Raw genomic sequence first — 15827 nt, 5'->3', positions numbered from 1 at the left:
GGTTTTATGGCCCTGCCGCTGCTGGTATTGCATAACATTGCGTTCGTCGCTGGCAGGACTTGCGTAAAACTGCTGGCTGGCTGCTCTCATTATGTCATAAGCGAGCTGGAACAATGGCGAGACAGGATCAGCGAGGATCTCAGGATCCGAAGAGCAGGGCGTGCGCAGTTTAGGTAATTTTGATTTTGAGGTAACTCTCGAGTTTCGGAAAACATCAGACTTGGGCATTCAACACCTCGTCAAGCGTTTCCTGTGCCCGAGGACCTTATGAATAAATTCCAACTTCCCAGGTGAATAAATTCACACCATCAGCACATATCTAACGGTAGCCACTTCCTGGTTGAGCTCTTTGAATTTTTAATTGCCCTAGCCAGGATCTGTGATTCCCGCTTCAATTAGCCCCCGTGAAGACAGGTAGCCCGAGCAGCCGGCAATCATCCCCTGACAATTATTTCCGGCACTCTTCTGTCTTTTCAAACGAACGCCCTCCTTATCAAGATTGCCCTTGCGATACGCCCACTCAAACTTAAATCCCGAAATATCAAGAAAATAAACCAAAAACCATTTCGTTAGCATCTAGTTTGCGGTGTGTTCTGTGATGATGCCTGGCCAACTGTGCACCGAAGGAGGTCTAAAATACCAACTACACGTGTTAGCCTGGCCAGAACCGAACCGCCAGGATGCCCGATGCGAAACGGTGACGATTAAGGCCCTCAGAACAAAACGTTAAAACAAAATTAATACCAGAGACAGTCGTTAAAAGAAGGTATGGTATGGTATGGTATGGTATAGGTATAGTATAGAAACAGAAACAAAAACGGGGACTCGTCTGCGGATCCTTTATGGCGCAGATTGGGCAGCGAGATTTCAAAGGGGGCGCGTGATCGCCATCAAAATGCTCGTGGAGGCAATTTAAATTGCTGAACGGGAAAGCGAGGCGCGTGCAGTGGAGAACGGAGCCGAACCAGGTAGAGACACGATCCAGAACCTGCTGGCGATAAGTCCCCCTATCCCTAGCCTCCATCTCATCCACCTCCCGGGGAGGTAAGTATGTACGAGTTTCGGGGGAGCTGCCGGAGCAGAAGCGTTCGCCTCCTCGCGTGCTGGGTGTTGAGCTGTACTCCTTCTCTCTGCTTTATATTCTTTATTTTTATTTATAACGAGCTGCTCCACGCAGCCTTGACACTGACGAGATCCGTGGGGTTAGGGCCAACCCAAGGTTATGGCCTAGGCAGCTCGGTGAGTGTCCAATTCTACGCCCAGCAGCCGCCTGCAACTTTGTTTGGCGCTAATTTATAGTTTACCCAACTGTTTGGCTTTTGACTAAATTGCTGCGGGTAATTGCCAGGATTGTTCCTTAATTTTAAATCCAATTTCTGTTTTACGACGGTAAAACATCGTGCTAGGGGTGTAACACAACATGGGTCTTCTAGTTTTGTATCCATATCTGAATATTTAAATTAGGAATTTAATAGGAATAACATTTTCCACATTTTCTTTAAATTTAGTTTGGATTTTCTAAAAGCTTAAATTTGTAATTACGGGTCAACTTGGTCTTAATTGAAAAATTATCCCTTAAACTGCAATATTATATTAATTTCGAATAAATGTGAAATCCATTCTGTGTCTTGTATGAAGATGAGTTATCAATTTTCCGGTCTGGTAGCTCCTACAACGATTTTTTTCTAACATATAATTAAATTAACTATTTTTAACCTTGTTTATATTTTTTCAAAAAACTGGTTTTTAAGCAGTTGAAAAATACCTCTATTCAAGCAGTGCATGCTTAAGTAAAATTGATGTAAAATTCATATAAGATGTATGTATAATTTAAAAAGTACTGTATAAAGCCGCTAGATGGCGCCCAACCCAAATCAAGGCTGCCATAGAAATTTCTGAGTGCTGAATGGGGTGAGAAATTGCAATAAATTTTATTTCGGTAAAACCAAAAATTATTGTCACTATTATATTAAGAATATATTTTTTGAATTTTACTGAAGTACAGGGGATCTCATTTTATGGAACCCAACAGCAAAGAATTGTTTAATATCTGATACGGAAAGCACTCTAAAACACTCAGCGATCCTCGTTCATTAAATAATTATTTAAAATAAAATAAAGTGCCATATTGAGATCAAGATCTGGCAGCGCCTAAGGATATATTCAGCACTTCGCAGGCCCCCAAAATCCGATTTTTATTAACACAAACAAGGCATTAATATCAATTTTGGTTTCACTTGACTGGCGAGCAGATAATTGGGGGTCAGCAGCTGCTGCTGGCTGTCGAGAGTCAGGTCCTCCCGATCTGCCCCCAATTGTCAGAAGAAATCAGCGCCAATTGGCTTCAAAGCAAATATTTGCCTCGAGTGGCAGTTAAAGCTCGGTCTGCTTTAATGACAGGATCAGGGTCTGGGGATTCGGGATGGGATCAGGGATCGGAGGAAATGATGCTGCTGCTGCTGCTGTTGCCTTTTCACACCATGTCGGCCGAAAAGGTGCGATCGCTTGGCACACCTTTGGGCCATCTCTCGTTGGCTGTGTCAATTCCGGGAATGTCAGGGATTTCGGGCTCCAGTCAGGCAATAAAACGTTGCAGCAAATTAGCGCTTTATTGCGTGTTTGTTTGTTTCAGAGGTAAGCCAGCCGGAAAAGCATCCACGTCCAGATCCAGATCCCCCTGGTCAATCTCCGTCAGCGTCTGCTGACTCTTTGCCACCTAACCAATTCCGAGACCCGTTAAATTCTTGTTAAGACAAGGGCCCGAGTGCAAATTATAGCCAGCGGCAAAGAAATTTATTGTGAAGGGCATAATAACAGCAGAAAACAGATACCGAACCCATACACATAATTCATATAATCCGCATAATATATGTAAGCTTTTATTGACATTTGAAGCACCTGCTTGAGGATTCGCCCGTTCAGCGTTTATCACACAACTATTTACACGTCATCGCCCTGTCTTCGGATCCGGATCCTTAGAGTTCCTTACAGTTCCTTATAGGCATTTCGTATAGCTCAGCTATCTTCCTGGCGGTGCACCGTTTGTAGGCCTGGCTATTTCGACGCCACTAGCGCCTTATCACATGTGTTTTCGGTATTTAGGGAGTACCAGTTCCAGAGTTTCCAGTTGCGGGCATGCCCAGTGATACCCTAGACGGCCAGCTCGCCGCTAAGACACTGTGGGGTATAAACGTTGGCCAACGAGTCCCATCCACAGTCGGCCAGCTGGTGGGTCCTGTGGGGATTCCAGTCCAAGCCGCAGACAAACTCCGTGTGCTGGGCATTGATCTCCTGGGCGGACTCGCCACGCTCCAGATTCCAAATCCTATAAAGAGAGTATTCTTATTAAAGATATTTGCAGCAAAAAAGAAAGAGTAGAGTAATTAAAGTTTTGTATTAAAACCAAGAACCATTTTTGAGGTCGTATGACTCTGGCAGAATTTTAGACTACCTATTGATTCAATTTTTAAAAGTACACGCAACCCTTTTGATTAAAAATAAAACTTCACAAAATCATGAAATGCTAACCCAATGTGATGCTATGTGTCTAGCAATGGTCTTATGACCCTAAAATATTATAATGATCCTAAAAATTTAACGATGTTGTTAACTCTATCAATCTAGTAGCGAAATTATTTTGAAATACATAGTTTCCATTCGTTCGGATATTGTATAAGGATGGCCTCCTACTATTTAAAAACAATTCTTCTTAGTTATATTGATCCCCCATCCTATAGACAACCTTTTAACCCCCACTTACCTTGTTGTAAAGTCATAGTTAGCGGATGCCAAAACCGCTGCCGAGTGCGGCGAACAGGCCAATCGACGCACTGCAAATTCCCCGGAGTACAGCTCAAAGACGTGGGTCCTCATCTTGCGCAGATCCCATCCCCGAATCAAGCCATCCGATCCTCCAGTGACCAGGACATTCCGATCGAAGTGCGACCAGTCGCAGGAAAGTGCCTCGCTCGCATGCGCCTCGATGCTCATCAGGGGTTTACCTGCAAAATCAAGAGAATTCCATAAGTTAAGATGTCCATCGGTACTCACGCTAGCAAACAGATTGGCGATCAGGGGCGAGAACTTGGCCCCGTAGATCAGATCGCTGTGGCCCACAAAGGTGGTGATGGAGCTCTGTCTGTTGCAGTCCCACAATTTCAGAGTGCAATCCCAGCTGGCCGAGAGCAGGGTGTGGTAGTTCCACTTCTCGCCCCAGTCCAGGCTGTAGACCTCGTTCTTGTGCTCCTGCAGGCAGATCAGCGGCTGCTTGGGCGTCTGCTGGTTGGCCGCCGATTCGCCGTCCAATCCGCACCAGATCTGGAGCGATCCATCTCCGGAGGCGGTGGCCGCGATGTCGGGGGCATAGGGGCACCAGGCGACGTCAAACAGTCCATCGGACCACTCCAGACGGCACAGCTCCCCGAGGTTCTGGACGTCGGAAGAGGCTGCGTTGGAGTTCTGTTCGAGCAGAAAGAGAGAACCACCTCCAGCAAGACCGTACAATTGGCTGCGGATTGATAAATGGTATAATGTTAATTTATGGTTTAGGATAATGGGTTATGGGTGGTCTCACCTTGTAGCTAGCAGCAAATAGTTAGCCTCGAAGGGCGAAAAGCGCAGACTATAGCCATGTCGATCTGTGGTGGTGTGTGTCTGAGTCTGCATTTTGGTTTCAACTCTCAACTGTAAAGATATAAATAAATTCATTAAGATTAATAAATAAAATAAGCCACAAATTAAATAATTTTAAAAACTGTAACTTTGGCTAAAACTGTATCCAGCATTGTATATTAAGTCCTATATAAATGAATAATCCAATAATCATAGATCCAATCATAAAAAGTCCTAAAAAATAGTTCTAATAAAATAACAATGTTACCTAAATAGTGTTCATCATCATTCTTGTTATATTTACTTTAAATCTACTTATTCTGAATTAAATTAAATACATGCGGAATAACACATGTTTCTTATGGATTCACTACATTTTTAGCATGACATTTTACGAAATTCATTCTTTCATAAATAAGGTGTACGATTCAACCCACAACTAAGCCCTGACAGACAAATCAATATATCGACGTTTGATCCATAACAAAATTAAAACTTTTAGGGCTTCCCCTGCCGATGTCTATGGCAAGCGATTGGCTAAAAAGAGCAAGACTTTCCGGACTGATAACAACCCGGTAAAACCGAATCAAATGCTAATCCCACATCGAGTCGCCTCCCAATTATTCAACAGTTGGCCAGATGACCTCGCACTAGGTCGTAATGGGAAAATACTTGACATTAGCCAATTTGCTCGGGCAAGTGGCAAACTGCGCAGAAAAATAGACCAACCCCCAGAAGCAGCTTGCTTGCAGTTTTCTATCTATCGGTTTTTTCTATTTTTTGTCATGTCCAGCGAACAACTGCATAACGCGCAAATCCAGTTAGTGGCCAGAATGAAGAAGACCCACGGACAGGGCCAACAGAAAGGTATATAAGCAGGTTGCACGGCACTTGGGTTTCGCATTTTCCTCCGCCGAACGGAAAACTCTATAACGCGCATCGAACCAAAGTTTCATTAACCAGGAAGCCAGGAACCCAGGAACTTAAGTTTATCCACAATGGTTGTATCCGTGAAGGTCTTCAAGAAGGCCACGCCCAACGGCAAGGTCACCTTCTATCTGGGCCGCCGCGACTTTATTGACCATCTGGACTATTGCGATCCCGTCGATGGGGTTATTGTGGTGGAGCCGGACTATCTGAAGAACAGGAAGGTCTTTGGCCAACTGGCCACCACCTATCGCTATGGCCGCGAGGAAGACGAGGTCATGGGAGTGAAGTTCTCCAAGGAACTGATCCTCTCCCGGGAGCAGATCGTTCCAATGACCAATCCCAACATGGAGATGACTCCGATGCAGGAGAAGCTAGTGCGAAAACTGGGCTGCAATGCCCACCCCTTCACCTTCCACTTCCCGCCCAACTCGCCCAGTTCGGTGACCCTGCAGCAGGAGGGCGATGACAATGGCAAGCCCCTGGGCGTGGAGTACACCATCCGGGCCTTTGTGGGCGACTCCGAGGACGATCGCCAGCACAAGCGCAGCATGGTCAGTCTGGTGATCAAGAAGCTCCAGTATGCTCCCCTCAATCGCGGCCAGCGACTGCCCAGCTCGCTGGTCAGCAAGGGATTCACCTTCTCGAATGGCAAGATTAGCCTGGAGGTCACGCTGGACCGGGAGATCTACTACCATGGCGAAAAGACGGCAGCCACCGTTCAGGTTTCGAATAACTCGAAGAAGTCGGTGAAGAGCATCAAGTGCTTCATTGTGCAGCACACCGAGATCACCATGGTGAATGCCCAGTTCAGCAAGCACGTGGCCCAGCTGGAGACCAAGGAGGGCTGCCCCATTACCCCGGGCGCCAATCTGACTAAGACCTTCTACCTGATTCCCCTGGCGGCCAACAACAAGGATCGTCATGGTGGGATAATGGTTGAAATACGAGGTATTTACAGGTTTCTAACTGGGGGATATCCATTTTCTTAACCTCAGGTATTGCCCTGGATGGACACTTGAAGGACGAGGACGTCAACCTGGCCTCATCCACCATGGTGCAGGAGGGCAAGTCCACGGGAGATGCCTGTGGTATTGTCATCTCGTACTCGGTGCGCATCAAGCTTAACTGCGGCACTCTGGGCGGAGAAATGCAGACGGATGTGCCCTTCAAACTGCTCCAACCGGCACCTGGTAAGCCCTATATAATAGCTCTCTAATAACCCCCATATAATCGCCTTGATAATGGTCTAGGAACCATCGAGAAGAAGCGCTCGAACGCCATGAAGAAGATGAAGTCCATCGAGCAGCACCGCAATGTCAAGGGCTATTACCAGGACGACGATGACAACATTGTGTTTGAGGACTTTGCCAAGATGCGCATGAACAACGTCAACATGGCCGACTAAGCCACCGATCTCTTATCTCTGGAATCCTTCTTCTAGCTTTGTTGTGAACCGAACAGAACCGAATTGATCCGAATCGAAAGCACTGAAAACTTGTTGCAGCAGTCTCTCGTGGAGGCCACAATCTTTGTATTATAACCGTATCTATAGTCTATAACTTTGGTGGATCTGGAGTTTGTACCCGTACATATGCATGTTGAAGTGTTGAATCGACCTCGTGTCCTTATATTATAAATGTGTTATGGCTATCAAGACTCACCTTTTCTCTGGTTGCAATGGAGTATCCAAATGGGTTTTTGGTGAGGAGTTTGGTAGAGTTAGTAGTGTTCTTGGTGGTGCTGTGGGTTTCAACTTCAGAAGTCGAATGAACTGCTTAGCTGCGTAGATCGACGAGGAAGTATCTTGTTGCTTGGATTTTAGGGGTGATTCGTTTATTCGCGTTGACAAGGGGTTGAAAAGCCCACTGCTTATAGGTCACATGCGAGGCTTTCAACCCCCTGAAAGAAGCAACAGGCTGAAAGGATATGTGCTCAACCAATCAGGATGAACTGGAACTGGATATGGCCGGCTCTAACGGTCAAAGGAAGTTTTGTAAACAGATGTTGACAATCAAATTGCGGAAACTTTTTATATGCTAAATAGCCAAGCTTTGACCTTGATGATGGGCTAAGGCCGTCAGCTGCCTCTATTTCTAATTCTAGGTCTCATCTTCGTCAGACTCGCTGATTTCATTCATTTCTTCCCTATTTTGGTTTTCAGTTTTTTGTAGCTAGTCTTATATAAGCCCTCTAGCTGACCGTTGGAGCATTGCACAATCCGGGGCAACATCGATCGATTTCACACACCGCTGACTGCTGGGCAAGTGACTTCCGGCTTTGGGCCACCGACAACCAAGCCCCCGAAAAGTGGCCAACTATAAATGGCTATGTTGTTGTCAAAATGCTGCCACAAATTTGACGAGAGTGCAACGCGATGGAGCTGCCAATGGGAAAGTTATTCGGAGTGCTAAGACAGCTGAGGATGCAAGTGTTGCTAGTGCAATTCATGTTGCTCGTGTCGCCGGCGATGTTGCAACATCAGCAGCATTTGTTCTATCACCCCAGGCAGTTGTACAATGATGCACCGCGTCTGAGGAGATTTGAGTATGCAGCAGCAACTACGCCCTATGTGGCTGGCTATAGTCCAGTTGCAGCTGCTCCCCCGGCGATTCACTTCCAACAGCAGACACCGCACTTCCAGCTGGTCAACTACCGACCCACCTATCAGCCCTTGGCCTTGGAGTACCAGCAGCAACAGTTGCCCGCCCCAGCCCCGCCCCTTCCGCCCCTCTATCCGCAACAGAGTGTCCAGTATCAGCAGAGGACCATTGCTCCACATGCCGAGTTGGCCAAGTATCGTTATGAGGGGAACTATCTGCCGGTGCAGAGGGTCTCCCTGCAGCAACCTCAACCTCAACGCCGCGTCGAGGAGCAACAGCAATTGCAGCACCAACAGCAACAGCAACACTTGCAGCAGCAACAACAACACTTGCAGCAGCAACACTTGCAACAGCAGCAACTCTACAATGTGCCACCGGCTCTCTTCACCAGCGATGTGCTACATGTGATTCCACCTCGGATCGCCAGATTGCAGGAACAGCAGCAGCAACCCTCGCAGAATGTCCAGACCGAACGACCCAGGAGGTTTGCCAAAGATCTGGACACGGATGTAGCCGAAACCAAGGAAACCAAATACTTTCAGTAAGAAAATTGGGTGGGATAAAGGGTAAAAAGTTTATCATACAGAATTTAGGAATATACACACCCAAAAATAAACAATATTAATATCAATGAGAATGAATGTTAGCTTGTCTTTCAAAATTTATATTTTGGTATTCATATCGGTTTATTTCTTATGAATGCTAGAGCTCTGATATTGTAGAATATATAAAATTCATATTATTGAATATCAACTTATTATTTTAAAAATTAGGGTTTTTTTTTTAAAAAAATTTTAGTAATTCAAAGTGTATCAAGAGTTTTTTGTGTTCACTTCATGCTTAAAATCACTCACCCCTATTAAACACATCTTGTCCAAAATTAAAACTCACGCAATTTCCAAAGAAAACTGACTAAAATTATTACGTGAAAAAAGTGGTAGCTAAATTTTATATAAAATGTATAAGATTTTCCTGATTGAAAATGGTGGTTGTTTAATACATGCATACACGCAATTATACACACTTTACAATTACTTCCCTCAATCATTTTAAGTAGGAAAATTGTAAAAGGAAAAAAGGGTGAAAAGTGTATAAAATATTTGGACAAAATGGTGGTGGTTGCTTTATAACGCCTATCGCCTTAATTGAAAAAAAGAATTAAGTAAGCTCAATTACATCCTGATTTGATTTTAAGTAGCGTAGCTGATAATTGCTTTTGAGCGTTTACTGCACATGCAAAAATGTATTGTCTTTATTAAAATGCACAGCAAATTTGAATTTTTAAAATCTAAGGTAGCTCCATAAACAACAAGCTCCGACGTCTTAATTTACATCTCCGAATCTAGTGATATTTTCATGCGGTTTGATGGTCCCAATTCTCGGAGTCACGGCCACGTCCTCAAGCATCCAAAGGCGCAGGAAAAACGATTTGAGTCCCAACGAGGCACGAACCGCTACAAGGGCGAGGTGAGCTTAAGAACAATCTTAATAAATTTCCAGATAATTCTCCAGGCTTTTTCCCTCCCAAACTCTTAACGGACTTAGGTGATTTGGACAGATCGTCAAGGAGGCCACGGCGAGCACCGCTGGGACATGGCGCAAGGAAAACTCTAGGATCAGACCCTGATTTGCATACCCCTTCCATTGCCTTTCCTTCCCCCACTCTCTGTACATACCCATCAGAACTCGCATAAATCGTGACTTTTCATAATTTTGGCGTATTATTTATTTAAGGGCAATGATTTGGCGTGAAATTTGGACGAGCACTGCAAAAGATTAGCATACGAATGTAGGAATTGCAGCTTCCTTTTCATCTCCTCATCTTGTCTTGGGTCATCTTAGAGATTTTCTCACGCCGCTTCGGAAAAGTGGACTGTCCAACCGGTTACACAAGTTCGCGGGCAATGGGCCATCCAAAAAGGTCAACTGGCGACGGGCCATCCTTTGGCTGGAAACTGGTTCTGGGCAGTGACCTGAATGTCCTGCAGTTACTTGGTTACAGGACAGCACAAGACAGTCGGTCCATCATGCGGGTCGGATATGTAAATGGGTCTGCCAAGGAACGGGAAGAAGGGGTTGAAGACTTTAGGGTCTTGACTGTCCTGTAACTTTCTTGTAACCTCGGGGGTTGCATTCGCCTCTCATTTGCATATCTCCTCCAAGTCGGACGAACAAATGACACAAATGCCCGGCGGCCAGGCCTAGTGTCCAGTTGTTTGTCTATATCTTGGGCCCGAATGACCATGCACATGTTCGGGATCCTTACAGCAGACCAGATCAATAGGGTTATGTAAATGGGTTGCAGCTTGGGCCGGGGTTGCCCTTTGACCTTTGCGCTATGCGGGTCATTAGCGAAGCGATCGGCCCTGGCTGTCAGTCATATACACAGTCATCTCACCTCCAGACTGTCCAGAACCGGTTCGTAATCGCCGGTCTTGGATTCTTCTTCTTGTCTTCTTGGGCGATAAGGTCATCAAAGCAAGGGATATTCGTCTCCTCAAAGTTCTCACACATTCTCGTCTAATTTATGCAAGGACACTGCAGAAGGACACTGGATGCGACTGCGATGCGATTGCGATTGCTTTTGGTGTGGCGTGAGTTAGAAGTTCCCAAAAGGACAACCGGTCTGACCGGTCCAGCCGGGTTGTCCGAGTCCAATTCCAAATCCGTGTCTTCGGTGACCACGATCCACGGCTTCTGGTGGGAACTCCCATTAGATGGCCTTTGTCAGCAACTGAACGAACGGGTTGTCCTTAGATCTTCTTCGAATGTCTCTGGGATCTTGGCCCTCGTCCTTTATGAGCTTTGCCAATTGCTCGGGGGTTAGGTTAAGGCATTGATTTATACGCAAATAAAATTTGTTTACCTTCGAGCCGACAGACATCGGTGTGACCTCAATTTGGACATTCGGGCGAGACTCAGCTGGTCTTCAAATATTTCAACTCCAGGAAACTGAGAAGGTGTTATAGCAGAGGGGTGGTAAAGGCATTTAGCAATTTTAAAATAATGTGAGGGAGACCTTAGAATATTTCCTTTTTGGTGCCACAGATTTGTTTGAAAATAGAACCAAAGAATTAACATTATAATCGACTAAGAAATTTAAAATTGTCAAAAAATTATATTGAACCATATTTTTTTTCGATTCCGAATTTAAGCTAGTTTTTTTGTTAGAAAAGGTCATAAGAATCAAAAATATTCTACATTTAAATGCCAATACTTAGGAACCTTTATACATTCAACTATGATAATAACATTCCAGATTTTGTTTCCAAATTCCAAAATCAATTAATAAATAAATAATAACACATGTTAGTCTTTTCAAAATTTTTAATTTAATATTCTAAACAAGAAAGTCGAACCTAAATGAATGACATAAAATAGAATAATGTTATAATCTCGTGCCAATCGAGTCTCGGCATATTTACAAACTACATGGACTTGCGGAACTTTCAAGAGTGTTTCGAGAAGAGCCTGCGATCTGGTCCGATCGAGTCCCCTACTGGTGGTACTGGTGGTACTGCGGCTGCTGCTGCTGCTGGTGCTGGTACTGCTGCTTGCTGGGACCGGAGCTGTACTCCTGCTGGGCCTTGTGGCCTCCAGCGCGGAGCAGCTGCGTCGGCGGCGGGGGAGTGGGGATCTTCACCACGATGTCGGTGGGCTCGCGGATGACCTCGGCCTTGAATCCCTCCTTGGGGTCAGCCGTGTACTTGACGGTGCGGATGAAGCCATCGGAATCCACCACCGAGTAACTGCCCTTAATGACCGAACCATCGCGAATCTCCTTGCGGTTCTGGTAGTTAGTGAACTCGTCATCTTTCACATCGAATCCAAACTGGTACGAGGAGTTTTGCTGTAAAAATGTTAAAAAAAAGAAGGTAAGATCAGTTTTAAGAACAATTTTAACTGATTTTGTGGAAAATATGTTTCGACAGAATTTAAAATAATATTTAACCTAAGATCAGCATAAATCTAAAACACTAAATAAGATATAACTAATGTAATAAAACTGTTACTTATTATCTAAGCTAAAGAAACTGAAGTGCATAAAAAAATTAACTTATCGACTAATATAGTTGATTTTAAGGCCTTGTGTTGATATAGCTCCACATTAAAAACCCCTCTTAGCTTTCAGTTAACAATAATAATAATAAGATCGATGATAATAATAGGATCTTTGTGAAAATATAATTATAGAGAAAAAAGGTTAGAAATAAGATATCTTTAAAAAAATAATATCTTATTTAAGCACTTTGTGGCTGGGGGTTCGATTGGGACTTCAAATGCGTACTGCACCTTAGCGCTGACCCACTTACGTGGCTGGCTGGCCCAAAAAAACGTGTCCAGACGGTGGTTACGTCACCACCGCAGGCGCATGCGCGTAGGCTGTAACTCCGAGTCCCAGATCACGCACAAGTGAAAGTAATTTGGACCCGCTTGCATATTTTAATGGTCCGAGCGCACGAAATCAAAGAGCCGTTGCAGCAGATCACACGATCGATCCGATGACGGCGGATTATGATTATGCAACCAGGCGGTAGAAGTACCACCCATAAAAACAAGCTCGAGGCTTTGGATAATTTATGCACAAGGTTGTCGATTTCCCCACTTTTTTGTGAGGATGCAGTGGCAGCGAAAAGACCTTCAGTTGGCCAAGACAATCTGATCAAAGAACATTGCCAACTGGGTTAAGGTAATCCGAAGAACGTGGCTTATAGGCGTGGCATTTCGATCCCCTCGTTCTTCATAAGGCCTTTGGGCCTGACGTGGCCTAAAAAAAAGAACTGCAAGCCAAAAATTGGAAAGGCAAAGCCAGTTTGCAAGCCGGTTCTAATGCGTGCAATGTCCATTGAAAGTCATTGTTTGGAATTGTGGGAATTGGGCTCGAAACTGCAGATCTTTTGGGGCAGGGGGTTCTCATTGGGGTATATGGGTTGCATTTGAAAGTGATTGTCTGGCGGAGAATGTAATGGCCAACGGCAGTGTCACTTTTATGACCATCGAAGGCAGAAAATGTGGTGTAACTTGTTAATGGAACCTTTGCGGCTATGTTAATTTTATGAGCCTTAAAATATGGGTTTCAATATGAGGTGCTTTAATACGTTGAAATAACTGCAATATATAAATGTCATGTTTTTTATTGCTTTCTAATCTTTCCCATTTTAATTTCATGGAGATGAAAAACCACTAATATTTTTCTTGGCTTTTAATATTATTCAAGACCCATCCCATCCTGTCATGGCCATCATTTTTAAGTGGCTAAGTGATGACACGCCATCTGAGCACCTTAACCCCATCTCGTTAGCTCTCTGCGGCATTAAGGCTGATGGATTATGGTCACTTTGGTAACGGATATTCGCCAGCTTCCGCATGCAAAGGCCATAAACAATCGCCGATGGCTAAGTGGCCAAGCGGACCGGACCAGGAGCGAACCCGGGCCAATGAACATGCACAATGCGAGGCACACACATATGGCCATGGCCAAATCCACACTGTAACTGTTGCCGAGTGTGGTTAATGAACCCCAAGTCACAGTTCCCTCCCCCGAACCATCCCCAATGCCATTGCATGCTTCAATTGTAATTATGTTGCTGTTGTATCTGTTGCTGTTGTGAATGTTGCTGTTGTTGCTGTTGCTGCTGCAGTTGGTGCTGCAATGAAGCGAAAAGGAAAGTGCGCGAAAGTCCCACTTGACTGGCAGTTCAAACTCTATCTCTATCTCTGCACCGTAAAAAGAGAATCGTTTTCATTTTGATACTAATGTATCAACTTAAATGATGCTATTATTGTTAATGGGTTATTTGGCATGTATACAAATAATTTCTTATTAAATGTACCCCAAAATTTCTCAAACACACCTACTACTAACCTTTTAATTTGCTTTTTAACTCAACTGAAACTGAAACACATTTCTCACAAAAATAGCTAAATATGATATGTTTTAAAATAAATTAGGGAATTTAAATTATTACGCTTTCTATACTTTTTTTAAGTTTGAACGAACTAAAACACTTAACCTATTATGCTTTTTTTATGAAAAACTCTATTAAAACTGGTTCAAGTTCCTCGTAAAATTGGCTAAATATTTATCTGTGTATTCCAAAACTTACGTCATCGTATTCCTCCTCCTCCTGCTGCTGCTGGAGCGACAGCTTGTGCTGTCCCTTGGATCCGAGGATCGAGGTGGAGGGTGCCTGGTACGAGGGCTGCTGGATCCTCCGAGGTGGCTGAGGAGCAGCCTGGGCAGGTGGCCGGTAGGCGGACTGTTGCGGCTGGGCCTGGTATTGCTAAATAAAGGATACATAGAATATATAGAATATATCCAATATGTAGATGAGAATCAAATGAATAAGCAGGGAAACCCACCTGGTAGTCCCTCACCGCAGGCGCCACATATCCCTGCTGCTGCTGCTGGTTCCGGATTTGCTCGGCCACCGTATCCTTGATCCTGATCTGCTGGCCGGCACTGACATACTGCTGCGTTTGCTCCGAATTCTGCTCGAAAATGGGCGTGCCATCGTTGGGCTGGGCATGTTGTTGCTGCTGCTGGTGTTGCAATTGCTGGTAGTACTGCCGCAAGTAGGCGGGGTCCACGCCCTGTTGTCCGCTGACAAGACCGAAAATCGCCAAAGAGGCCGCCACGAGCAGGAGTTGCATGTTGCTGCTGGGTTGCTGGATGTTTCTGCTGGTTTACTGGATGCTGCTGCTGCTGTACTGGACGTTAGATCACACTCTGCCAACGACACGCGTACACTTAAGTTCAAATTCAAACTCTAACTGCAAATGAAACCTCGGCGGAGCCACAATTGTATCTGCGCTGGCTGCGGACCCAAATTGCACTTTTATATCGACAGACGTGGAGCGGCAACTACTACACAACTACTAGCCTCTCTCACTCTCTTTTGGCCATAGTGCTACTCTCTTGGCTGATTTACAACAGCTGTTTTTTGGGTGGCTAAGCCCCAAAGCCCCCCCAAACTGTAACTTCCGTTTAAATCATAGTTAAAGTTCCTCTACCCTCGACCTGGGCCATTGTTAAAGGTTTTTTGTGTAACCCTACGTGATCTCGGTCAACAGCTGTTAACTTGGCTAACAGAGAGGCAGCTGATTAACACCAAAAGGGAGGCGCTTGAAAACTTTCCCGAATCTGTCACTGCAGCACCTTTATACCACCTATACTTCATGCAATGCAATAAATTACATAGCGGTTGACTCCTCTAAAATATTTACAACTGATGCCATGCAATGGAATCTTGATGACTTCCCATTAGATAATCATGCCCAATTAATCGCTAGACTCTCGAAGAAGAGGTCAATGCGATCGGAGGAGAGCCACACCCGAGTCAAAAATCGAACCCAACAAGTGCAGAGCCGCCTCCATTGTTTGTGACCCAAATAGCCGTAAACGTTTTTCATTGGCGCCCAACTATGTAGCCATCCATCTATCCGTGAGTACTAACACTCAGAAAAAAACTTAAAAGTTAACCAAGTCTGACAAAATATTAAGTTCTTTAAATAAAAATCTAACATTCTATACAATTAATCTCGCAAAAAAACTGGAGAGTACTTTCGTCTTGATATCAAGAACGCATTTTCTCGAATAAGTAAGTTAAGAATTTTGAGAGCATTCACACACAAAAAGATACTTGACATAATTCCTTTCCATTTGAATTTATAGACATACAAAAT

The 15827-nt window shown here is 44.5% G+C and overlaps 4 protein-coding genes across 6 annotated transcripts; 2 read left to right on the top strand and 2 right to left on the bottom strand.

Annotated features, from left to right (window-relative positions):
• Positions 1-2889: 2889 nt before the first annotated feature.
• LOC119554010 (peroxisomal targeting signal 2 receptor) lies at positions 2890-7270 on the bottom strand. Of its 2 annotated transcripts, none has more exons than XM_037864723.1 (4): positions 7203-7270; positions 4574-4683; positions 3761-4507; positions 2890-3325 (listed from the first exon to the last, which is right to left on the bottom strand). In XM_037864723.1, exons 2-4 carry the CDS (start codon positions 4663-4665, stop codon positions 3151-3153), a joined length of 1014 nt encoding a protein of 337 aa, XP_037720651.1. In that variant the 5' UTR covers positions 4666-4683; positions 7203-7270; the 3' UTR covers positions 2890-3150. The 2 variants fall into 2 exon arrangements, with proteins under 2 accessions (XP_037720651.1, XP_037720650.1); XM_037864722.1 differs by lacking the exon at positions 7203-7270 and adding an exon at positions 4880-5013.
• LOC119554009 (phosrestin-1) lies at positions 5524-7189 on the top strand. The gene is made up of 3 exons (XM_037864721.1): positions 5524-6465; positions 6537-6731; positions 6792-7189. Exons 1-3 carry the CDS (start codon positions 5610-5612, stop codon positions 6944-6946), a joined length of 1206 nt encoding a protein of 401 aa, XP_037720649.1. The 5' UTR covers positions 5524-5609; the 3' UTR covers positions 6947-7189.
• A 492-nt stretch (positions 7271-7762) lies between the features above and the next one.
• On the top strand, positions 7763-11237 carry LOC119554012 (putative mediator of RNA polymerase II transcription subunit 26). 2 transcript variants are annotated; one of them, XM_037864724.1, is made up of 3 exons: positions 7773-8682; positions 9488-9608; positions 9687-11237. In XM_037864724.1, exons 1-3 carry the CDS (start codon positions 7916-7918, stop codon positions 9753-9755), a joined length of 957 nt encoding a protein of 318 aa, XP_037720652.1. In that variant the 5' UTR covers positions 7773-7915; the 3' UTR covers positions 9756-11237. The 2 variants fall into 2 exon arrangements, with proteins under 2 accessions (XP_037720653.1, XP_037720652.1); XM_037864725.1 differs by lacking the exons at positions 9488-9608; positions 9687-11237 and adding an exon at positions 9435-9453 and having other exon boundaries at positions 7763-8682.
• Positions 11238-11450: 213 nt separating this feature from the next.
• LOC119553479 (transcription factor SPT20 homolog) lies at positions 11451-14938 on the bottom strand. The gene is made up of 3 exons (XM_037863888.1): positions 14505-14938; positions 14249-14425; positions 11451-11991 (listed from the first exon to the last, which is right to left on the bottom strand). Exons 1-3 carry the CDS (start codon positions 14793-14795, stop codon positions 11638-11640), a joined length of 822 nt encoding a protein of 273 aa, XP_037719816.1. The 5' UTR covers positions 14796-14938; the 3' UTR covers positions 11451-11637.
• Between the last annotated feature and the right edge of the window lie 889 nt (positions 14939-15827).

Source organism: Drosophila subpulchrella, chromosome 3L (assembly GCF_014743375.2).
Source record: "Drosophila subpulchrella strain 33 F10 #4 breed RU33 chromosome 3L, RU_Dsub_v1.1 Primary Assembly, whole genome shotgun sequence".
NCBI lineage: Eukaryota > Metazoa > Arthropoda > Insecta > Diptera > Drosophilidae > Drosophila > Drosophila subpulchrella.
The sequence above is the reverse complement of the archived record's forward strand: the minus strand, read 5'-3'. Positions and strand labels throughout refer to the sequence as shown.